Source organism: Saccostrea cucullata, unplaced genomic scaffold (assembly GCF_032062105.1).
Source record: "Saccostrea cucullata isolate Sc308-1 unplaced genomic scaffold, CSIRO_AGI_Scuc_v1 ctg176, whole genome shotgun sequence".
In the NCBI taxonomy this organism is placed as follows: domain Eukaryota; kingdom Metazoa; phylum Mollusca; class Bivalvia; order Ostreida; family Ostreidae; genus Saccostrea; species Saccostrea cuccullata.
The window spans coordinates 114,248-125,731 of NW_026939570.1; the positions used below are offsets into that span (position 1 = coordinate 114,248).

The 11,484-nt window shown below is 36.9% G+C and overlaps 1 protein-coding gene across 1 annotated transcript; it reads left to right on the plus strand.

Annotated features, from left to right (window-relative positions):
- Nucleotides 1–76: 76 nt before the first annotated feature.
- On the plus strand, nt 77–1,416 carry LOC134253325 (short-chain collagen C4-like). Its single transcript, XM_062735855.1, has 3 exons — nt 77–489; nt 592–660; nt 947–1,416. Exons 1-3 carry the CDS (start codon nt 213–215, stop codon nt 1,405–1,407), a joined length of 807 nt encoding a protein of 268 aa, XP_062591839.1. The 5' UTR covers nt 77–212; the 3' UTR covers nt 1,408–1,416.
- The last annotated feature ends 10,068 nt before the right edge of the window (nt 1,417–11,484 follow it).

Genomic DNA, 11,484 nt, shown 5'->3' on the forward strand with positions numbered 1-11,484 from the left:
ATTATTTAAACTGACTGGAAAAATAATTCCACTAGGTAAAACAACAATAGAATCCTTTTCAAGGTATGGGTTTCGCAAGTACATTAAGTATAGCGTTGCAAATTATTCGAAGGCCATTCAAATAGATTATGTCCGAATGTCCGATAGGGTTGTTGTTATGATAAGAAGGTGTACTCCAGGACGGCTAACTTCTTTGATATCATTGGTCCACAATGATTGCTATTGTTAGATTGTTTTATCTTTCTGGATTGCTGGGACATGTATATTGTCAAAATTTAGAAAAACGACTACTTTTGAATGACCCAAATGTGATTCATTCCCAGCTTACTGAACTGCAACGTCAACTTCAAGAACTGACATCGAAATTCAATGCACAAGAAACCAAACTCCAGACACAGGAAGCAACCATCAAACTGCAACAGACGAAACTGCTTGCTCAAGAGGGAAAAATATCCGAATTAACGGTTAAACAATCAGCCACTCAAAAAGGTATATCATGATAAAATTATGTTCCTAATAACATTCCGTTCGTAGAAAACATTATAATGTGATTTCCTCATCATTTTTCTATTGTGTATAATATTAAAACAGAAGGTGCAACATATGTTCGATGGGGAAAACATGGTTGTCCTGACAACGACACAGAACTAGTCTACTCAGGTAAGAAAGAAGTTCAAGCAGAAAGTTTGTGTCGTCTTAAAATTCAAATAAAAGTGAAAATCGTAAATCAAACCAGGAATGAAAAGTCATTAATATTGTCAAAGGTTATTCAAAACGTCAAAGAAAATATGGGATGTTTTTTTCCCAATAGTATTTGATTTACATTAAAGAATTTCATCGAATTTCCCTCCAGCTGCTAAGAAAATATTCCTTTACAATTTTCATTGCGAACAGTGCCTTTCCTCAAACTTTAAATGCATTTTATGTTTTGCTTAATTAACTTAAGGATTTGCTGGTGGTTCGTATTTTGGACACACTGGAGGTGCAGCCGAATATGTCTGTTTGTCGCCTTCACCAGTCCTCGTTACTCTGCACGATAGTGTTCACAATGCAACAATGTACGGTGCCGAATACGATTCGAACGCCTTTGGACCTGACAATGGAGACGATATGCCCTGTGCAGTATGTCGTAGTAAGTCGACATCCAGTGTTCTTATGATCCCTGGAACAAACGTTTGTGTCCCGGGTTGGAGAACGCAGTACAAAGGTTACCTTGCAGCGGGGTCATTTGACCAAGCAGCAGCATCACAGTACATTTGTCTGGACGAGATTCCCGAAACTATCGTAAATGGACACGTCAATAATAATGGAAAACTCGTTCATCCCGTTCTGGCTGTCTGTGGTTCGCTGGAGTGTCCTCCATACAAAAACAACAAGTATTTGACTTGTGTAGTTTGTACGAAATAAAGTTTTCATCAGAAGACTATGTGATTCAAGCATGATGTTTAAGATATTGTAACGTAACCGAGGGTATCGTGTAATAAACTCGTGGGCCGCTATTGGTTTTCTGGTCACTGGTCGAGATTTGATGGTAACGTTGGTCACAGTTTATGTTATGGTCAATGACCAACTTTTGGTCACTTATTTGGTTGACGTAATGACCAACTTTTAGTCACTTGATAGGTTAACGTAATGACCAACTTTTGGTCACTTCTTTGGTTGATGTAATGACCAATTTTTGGTCACTTTAAATAATGTTTGTTAGGAATAACACTTGTTAAAAGTTTATAACATTTATTAGGACGATCAAATGGTTCACTTATAAACACACAGAATGATACACTGTAACTTGGTTGGTACAACGTTATTTGGTTAACAAAAAGGTGACCAACCGATGGTCAATCCAGGACGTTCCTAAAAACTTGGTTCCCTTTCATGGTTTCGTATACATAGACTTGGTACCGTCTTATAACCGAAGTATACGGAGTCGTTCCCCAAAGTGACTTAGGTCACTTTCCCCTTACCAGGGAAGGCTGTGTGCTCCAAGTCGCTCCCCACAGCCGACTGAAGTCTAAACCCAAAACAGCTGGTTTATATAGACAAAAGTTGTTATGATGACGTAAGAGACAATCAGATACTTATTACGTCACAATCAATGCAATCAATAAGTTAGCGGGATTTAACCATCAAAATTACCTACTAAATTAATAACGTTGTACCCATATAAAACATACAAAATACACCACTTTGTCATTAAATCATACATGTTAAATTAATAAAGTCATTAAATCAATTATAGTTCATTTCTTTCGTTAACTGTTCATTGACAATTATTTACGGAGTTTATAAACATCGGGTTCAAGTTCCATATATTCCAAACTTGTAAACAAGAGTTAACCCGAATTTCACAGGTACACTTTGTGAAACGTTACATTACCCCCTTCTTGAGTCGAAACGTCCTCGTTTCGGGGCATTTTATCAATGACTTATACAAGTCCACTGGTAATGTCTTTCGAGATACGCGTTTTTCGAATATAATGTCATCTGCTTCACCACTAAACAGCTTCATCTGGTCATGATGCACATATTTTGGTTTCTCCGCTGCAGACTTTCTCACTTTGAATACCGAATCGGACACAACACGTAACACTGTGTAAGGTCCATTCCAATGAACCTTAAGTTTATGAGATCTTCCTTTGGTCCTTGCCTTTGATGCGATCGACACATACTGCCCTGGGGTGTACTGAATCTGGTTTGACTTGGTGCCATACTTTCGTTTCTGGTTCTCAGTTGCTTCTATCCATCGGGTGCAATAATCTGAACTGGTAACAACGTCCTTGTTACCCTTCTTGGTCCGTGGTAAATGACCAAGGATATCAATATCCACTTGTTCCAGTGGTTCCCTAACTAAACATTGACCCGGTTTTCCTCTAGATCTGGCTGCCCTAGGTGGATTCTTCTTTGCTTCACCTACGGTACAATCTCTGATATGTTTCTCAGCGTCGTTTGTGTCCTCCTCGTCACAAGGTTCACATGGTCGTCGGTCATCATTATTATTGTGTAAAGCTTCTTGTACGCAAATTTTGAACACAGGATTGTGTTCACTTTTAATGTCACATGGTAATTTATTCTTTCCAAATGTAAGAGTTCCTTCACCCAAATTCAATTGACAGTTATGCTGTTTAAGAAAATCAAGACCTAAGATCATGTGTGACTCAATGTCAGCGACGACCACTTTATGTTCGGTAACTTCACCATTAATACCAATTTGAAGTTCAGTCTGACCTTCTGGTACAATTAAATCACCGTTTGCCATCTGTAAGTTACTACGGTTTGGAAATAATTTTGGTCTTACACATCTTTCTATCTCGTAATATTTCTTTGGGTGGATAACTGTTATAACTGAACCCGTGTCAATGACACAATTTATTTTCACATTGTTAACAAGCACATCAATTGTTAGTAAGTTGGTACTGCGAGTATTTGAGTTCTTTATTCCAAAAACATGTGGCCTTTTCTGTTTTGTAGTTGACGTTAGGCCGCCGACGTCAACTACTGCGCGTTTCCCTGGTTCTCGGGTTCTCTGGTCGTCAGGCCTGGTGCGTATTCCGGTTTTCTTTGATTTCTGTATTTTTCATTTTTTAAGTGCCGTTGTAGTAACCTGCATTCTCTTTTGATGTGACCATCTTTCTTACAGTAGAAACAGGGACCTTTCTTCTTCTTATCTGTGTTTTGGCTGATCATAGCCACTTGGTCTGTTTCGTAATAATTTCTGTCGGTAAACGCTGGCTCCTCTGTCTGCATACGCACTGCAACTTTATTTCGTCTCTCCCGTGCTTGTTGAAAGGCCTCATATTCCAATGCCAGTCGCACTGCATCTTCTAGGTCTGTAGGTTTTCCTTGAAATACTGCCCATTCCATTTCTTGGTCATTTAAACTTCCGATGAACGAATCTTTGGTTATCTGGTCGCGGAAACTTAAGGGTGCGTTCGGGTATGACATCCTCGTAAGTCGCTTTATGTCTTGCATTAATTCTGTGATCGTTTCGTTTTTCTTCCGTATTCTGCTCTTTAGTTGCGTCTTGTAGATTTCTGTTTGGTTTTCTGGGTCAAATCTTGCTGCTAGTGCGGTAACAAGGTGACGAAAATTATACCGATATTCTGGTTGTAGGTCACTCAAAACGCTTAGTGCCGGGCCGCGTAGACTGGTAGCTAACTCTAATGCCTTTGTTTCTTCATTCCAGTGGTTCAATTGGGCGATCATGTCGAAATGAACTATATAGTCGTTCCAGTTCATGGTACCATCGAACGTTGCTGGTTTTCTCCCTTTAGGTTCCGGGGTACGCCTGAATCCGTGGTCATGGACTTGTCTTGTGTGACCATAATTTGGTACATCGTAATCAAAGCTGCGCATGGTCCGCTGAAATTCGTTGGTCCTAGCATTGGTAGTGTAACTTCGTTGTAACGTCGGGTTTAACAAACTTGTCCTTGAATGTGCATAATCACGAAAGTCATCATATGAATTTTGTAGAGTTGTATTTCTGTATGGTCGATGTTCACTGCGTATTTGGTCATCGTCAGACGTAGTACTTGTACCGGACTGCACGCAATTTTGGTCTACATATTGGTTGTCAGCACTCGTTGGTCTCACTTGAGATTGTAATTGGTTCATCTGGGACTTCAACATTTTTAATTCTTGTAGAATTATGTGTAGACTGTCGTTGGTACCTGCGTTGATTCCGCTGCCGTCTCCTATCTGGTCGTTGTTGTTAACCCGCAAAAGAACTTCTTTACTTGGAGTACCGTCGATAAACTGTGGTTCTTTTGGTTCTGTATTATAATCACTTTCCTCAACCGATTTTTCGTTCCTAGACATCTTTGTAATGGTTTAGGTTCACAATTCACAGAATAGCGGATCCCACCGCTGCCACCAATGTAACGTAACCGAGGGTATCGTGTAATAAACTCGTGGGCCGCTATTGGTTTTCTGGTCACTGGTCGAGATTTGATGGTAACGTTGGTCACAGTTTATGTTATGGTCAATGACCAACTTTTGGTCACTTCTTTGGTTGACGTAATGACCACTTTTGGTCACTTCTTTAGTTGACGTAATGACCAATTTTTGGTCACTTTAAATAATGTTTGTTAGGAATAACACTTGTTAAAAGTTTATAACATTTATTAGGACGATCAAATGGTTCACTTATAAACACACAGAATGATACACTGTAACTTGGTTGGTACAACGTTATTTGGTTAACAAAAAGGTGACCAACCGATGGTCAATCCAGGACGTTCCTAAAAACTTGGTTCCCTTTCATGGTTTCGTATACATAGACTTGGTACCGTCTTATAACCGAAGTATACGGAGTCGTTCCCCAAAGTGACTTAGGTCACTTTCCCCTTACCAGGGAAGGCTGTGTGCTCCGAGTCGCTCCCCACAGCCGACTGAAGTCTAAACCCAAAACAGCTGGTTTATATAGACAAAAGTTGTTATGATGACGTAAGAGACAATCAGATACTTATTACGTCACAATCAATGCAATCAATAAGTTAGCGGGATTTAACCATCAAAATTACCTACTAAATTAATAACGTTGTACCCATATAAAACATACAAAATACACCACTTTGTCATTAAATCATACATGTTAAATTAATAAAGTCATTAAATCAATTATAGTTCATTTCTTTCGTTAACTGTTCATTGACAATTATTTACGGAGTTTATAAACATCGGGTTCAAGTTCCATATATTCCAAACTTGTAAACAAGAGTTAACCCGAATTTCACAGGTACACTTTGTGAAACGTTACAATATTTTTTGAAGAAAAGAAGAAGTTAACTAAAATGCGCTTTATTATATCTACCCATATCCACAAAACGTTTGAATTTCTTCAAAAGGGTAATTATATCAATTCTCAAGGAATGAAATGTAAAGATAACGAACAGAAATTAATTTCTAAAATCACTGAAACAATACAAATTTGGAAGAGATCAAAATTGGACCTCTAAAACATCATAAATGGGATCAGGTACTACGGAGGAGTGAGCATCCCCTGCCGACCGGTTGTACCCCCTGTGTGCTCCTTGTCATGATCGGACAAACGAAAACACACACTGTATTGCTGACAAGTCATTTTATCTACCATAGAACTTGCGGAATGATGACTTTAAGCTAGACTTTTGATATCCTTGTATCATCAACGTGTTTGTCTGTAACTATTGTTAATTGATAATATATCGTCCATACATACTTAAAAACATTCTTTATGTTTACTTTTCACATGTTAAAAAGCACCAAAAATATACTCAGTTTTTGAATTTCACGCTGCCCCATTGTTACATTTTTACTAATGTCTATGTAGCCTCATTAATTGTGATATCACGTTAGCGCACGTTTTATTTGTGTATATTTCAACGCGTGAGTTTACACGAAAATACTAGTAGTATTCAAATCAATTTCACAGTTGGCTTACTAGAAATACACAATGAATGTAAAATATATTCTTTCAAATGCAACAACGAACATCTCAAAATTTCAGTAGATGTAAGTGGGGTGATCAAAAAGTTCGCGTACTATCTCTATATTTACAAAACCACAATTCACATCAAAATGAAATTTGGCACACATACACATGTTCTATAAATAGCATATATAATGAGACGTTTTGCACCATGTTTGTGACGTCACAATGTGAAATGATGTCAATATACGTTAATAGATCACTTGTGACAAAAAAATTGTTGACTCAGTCGTATTCGAGAAACGAACGGCTGTAAAGTTTAAAGTTTATCTTAGAAATTCCTTTGCAGAAGTTTATAATAATATGTACACGATTTATGAAGACAAAAGACTTGCCAGAGGTTTTCTCATTAATTGGATTAAATGTTCAACCAAGCCTCTTTCTTTACTCCTCACTAAGATATTGACAGTAGTGAAGGAAACATTTCAAGAGTACTGTGCAACATTAGATCCAAGAAGTGGTGTGAATCAGCTGTGGATACTCAAAAATTCCAAAGATCTTTTGGACAATTTCAAATCACAAGATTTTACCAAAATCAACAGCTTAAAAACATACGACTTTTCAACTCTATACACAACCATTACCCACGATAAATTAAAGTCCAACAGGCTTTTTGAAATCATTGACAGCTGCTTTTTCAATAAAAATTTAACTCTTTAATTTACTTACACATTCTGATTGCACAATCAAGTACTCTGAAGTTGACATTAAAAAGATGCTTGAGTTTCTGATTGACAATATCTATGTGGTTTTTGGAGATAACGTCTTCCAACAATCTACTGGAATTCCATAGGGTACCAATTTGCGCTCTGTTATTAGCCGACCTATTTTTGTATTCATATGAAGCAGAATTTGTGCAAAATCATATCCTTGAAAAGAAGAAAACACTTGCCTTCAACTCGACATTTAGATATATCGACGATGTATTGTCAATTAACAATGATAATTTCCATTCCTATGTCGATGAGATATATCCCGGTGAGCTGGAGATAAAAGACACCACAGAGTCTAACACATCTGTTTCATACTTGGATATTTTACTTCAAAAAGACATTAATGGAAATCTAACAAACAAGCTCTATGATAAACGTGATGACTTTAACTTTTTTCTGTCAACTTCCCTTACTTATGCAGCAATATACATTCATCACCTGCATATGGAGTTTATATATCTCAGTTGATTCGATAAGCAAGAGCTTGCTCTACGTATGAACAATTTCTAAAACGAGGCAAATATAGACAAACAAGTTGATGAAACAAGAATTTCAGCAGTCTCGTTTAAAGTCATCATTTCATAAGTTCTATGTTCGATACAATGACCTTATTAGAAAATACAATTTATCATTGAGTCATATGCTGACTGACTTTTTTCATACAAATTGTCAGTCCATTATTTATACACTTAATTGAAGACGTATTTTTCCGTTATGGAAAAGGACAAGGATCAAACGGCGGGTGTGACCAGTTGGCAGAGGATGCTCACTCTTCCATGGCAAATGCTCCCTCATCTGATGTTTTGAAGGTCCATGTTTGCTCTGCTCCTGTTTTGTATTGTTTATGGACTTTTGATCTTGAATACTGGTCGTTATCTCCATATATCATTAATAAGAATTGTTTAGAAACCAAACTTAGTAACGCGTCAAATAATCATGTATTTTCTTCTAATATTCATCAGTCGCCCTTGTGGCGCATTGGTAAGACCATCTGCTCTAAAGTCGCAAAGTAAGGAGTTGATCCCTACGTCGCGGGTTCGAATCCCACTGTGGGACGTGGAGACGGTCCTTCGAATGTGACCGTATAAACCGAGGTCCCATGTCGCAATAGGTTCTGGCACAAAAAAGATCCCTTCCTGCTAAATGGCCCTAAGTACCGAATACTATAGTATAAAACAAAATTTGCAGCTCTCCACAGGCAAGTAGTGGCGTCTCCATATGAGTCAATAATGCTCGAGAGGGACGTTTAACAACACACAATCAATTTAATAATTGACGCGGAAGAATCTCTATATAAAATTGAAAGTTGGTCCAAAAAAAGTCATCATTTCGTAAGTGGTAAGGTCAAAACAATGACCTTGTCAGCAAATACAATTTATCATTGAGTCAAATGCTGACTGACGTTTTTCATACTTATTGTTAGTCCATTATTTATACACAGAATTGACGATGGATTTTTCCGTTATTTCCCGATCCTGACAAGGAGAACACGGCGGGTGTGACCGGTCGGCAGGGTATGCTCACTCCTGCATGGCACCTGATCCCACCTCTGAAGTTTTGGAGGTCCGTGTTTGCTCTTCTCCCGTTTTGTATTGTTTTATGGACTTTGATCTTGAATACTGTTTGTTATCTCCATATCCTTCATGTATAACATTTTATTTAGTGCGAACTATCTATATACATGTATACTATTCTTTCTTTATTTCCAATCGATTTGAATACACTTGCATATATGCTATCAATCTAAACTGACAACCAGACATACATCCTCAATGTATTACTATTTTATGATTGCAAGCTCAGTTTGAAATAATATACGACAAACAAGTAAACAAATCTAACAGACAAGCCAAAGTTCCACAATGGTACTGGCTAAATTCCCTTTTTATGTGGTCTTTTTCGTCTTTTCTTAATTGCATCTGACTAACGAAACTGCAAAATGATTTACTATTATACATCGAAAGTGATAATATTCCTATATTTACAGTAGATATCAAACAACACAATTTAGACAAATGCAACCATAGTATGACGTTATTACGGGTTCATCCGCCATAATTCACCAGAGGGCACTTCCTTCTATGGTAAATTACATATCTAGAAAGGAAAGAAAAAGATAAACGAAGCAGTTCTAAAGTTCATTTTTTTCTTTTGTTACGCTATAACTCGTCTGCAACACAACATAGAATTTTACATTGGCCCGTGTCTACTCTGTTTTAAATTTGTCTTGTTTAAATAAACCTTTACATTAGATGATTCTTCGTTAGCTTCATATTTCATTGTACTTTATATCATGGTCTGGTACTCTTTGGAACTATAACTTAATTGTTTGTATGATATTTTTGGGGAAAGATTTGAAAACTGTATTTAATAATTCTCTTGTACTTCTTGAAGACTGAATATCTTTGAGGCCAGGTTTTGTATTTTTGAGAACTGTACTTGTTATGGCCTTGCATTTTTGAAAATTGTCCTGCATATCATTTTTGGTTTTAATGAATTTAATTATTTTGGTGTTTTTTTTTAATTATAATTCTTTCAAAACAGGTCTGTTATTCTGAAAATTCTATTGTATTCTTGATAGCTGTAGATTTGTCACGGAGTCGCATTCTGTATGGGTGTTATTTTCCAATGAAATATATGGAGATAACAAACTGTATTCCAGCTCAAAAGTCCATAAAACAATACAAAATAGGAACAGAGCAAACATGGACCTCCAAAAATATGAGGTGGGATCCGGTGCCATGGAGGAGTGAGCATCCCCTGCCGACTAGGATTTTTATTCTCAGTGTTGTCAATCACATTCCTGTCTTAAATATTTAAACATATTTTTTTGTTACATACTAATTAAGGGGATAAGGATATTTAAAGAAGTTATTGTTTGAGCTAGGCAAAAATATCCAGTATACGACGGTCATCTTCTCTGGAATTCGATGTCTGAAACAAAATTGCAGAAATAATTTTCAGAGCCCGTTTTAGACAGGCTAATGTTTTGGAGACTATATAGACTTTAAAATAGGAAATTACACAACATCTACCCTTTAATCTTAAGTTAATTAATTAGTTTTTTTTAAAGATTGATATGGGGATATTATTAGTTTTTTCAAATTATTTCATACATCTTTGCCTTCTTTGGGTTTTTGTAAACAAGTGCATATTTTATCTATCGTGAGATATTTAAATATATTAATAAAAAGAAAACACATGAAAGCATACATCCAAAGTTTAAAAAAAAAAGCCAAAGATGTAATATTGCTCATTCTTCAGTGAGAGCCAAATATGGCGAAAGAATATTTAACAGAAATAGAGATGACTATGGTTAGCGCATCATCGGAAACCCACGGGTGATCTCGTCTTTTCTTATTAGTTTCCGACGATGTGATTAGAGCTATTTGCAAACGTGTATATAAAGTCGTATCATTACAAACACCTTGTTTTTAAATCAGCACCTTGTAGGCATAATACCATAATGAGATAACGATGCAATAAATACATGTAATTGTTTTTAGACAAATCGTGCCTGACGAATTTACACGTTGTAACGCCTCGTTAAAATTGTATGCTGAAAGACTGACTTTTTTCTTGAACCAACTTTCAATTTTATATTGAGATTCTTCAGCATCAATTATCAAATCAAATTTTTTGATTTATTGAGTGTGTGTTGTTAAATGTCCCTCTCGAGCATTATTCACTCATATGGAGACGCCACCACATGCCTGTGGAGAGCTGCAAATTTTGTCTTATATTCGGCACTCGGGGCTATTGAGCAGGAAGGGATCTTTTTTTGTGCCAGAACCTACTGTGACATGGGACCTCGGTTTATACGGTCTCATCCGAAGGACTGTCTCCAATTCCCACAGTGGGATTCGAAACCGCAACGTAAGGATCAACTCTTTACTTTGCGACTCTAGAGCAGATGGTCTTACCAATGTGCTACGAGGGCGACTGATGAATATTAGAAAACAATACGTAATTATTTGACGCGTTACTGAGTTCGGTTTTTAAACAATTCTTATTATTGATATATGGAGAAAACGAACAGTATTCAAGATCAAAAGTCCATAAACAATACAAAACAGGAGCAGAGCAAACACGGACCTTCAAAACATTAGATGTGGGATCAGTTGCCATGGAAGAGTGAGCATATCCTGTCAACTGCTCACACCTACCGTGTGCTCCTTGTCATGATCGGAAAATAGAGGAAAATCTGTCGACAGTAATGGTCAAACAATTTGTATGAAAAACGTCAGTCAGCATTTGACTCAATAATAAATTGTATTTCCTAACAAGATCATTGTATCGACCATA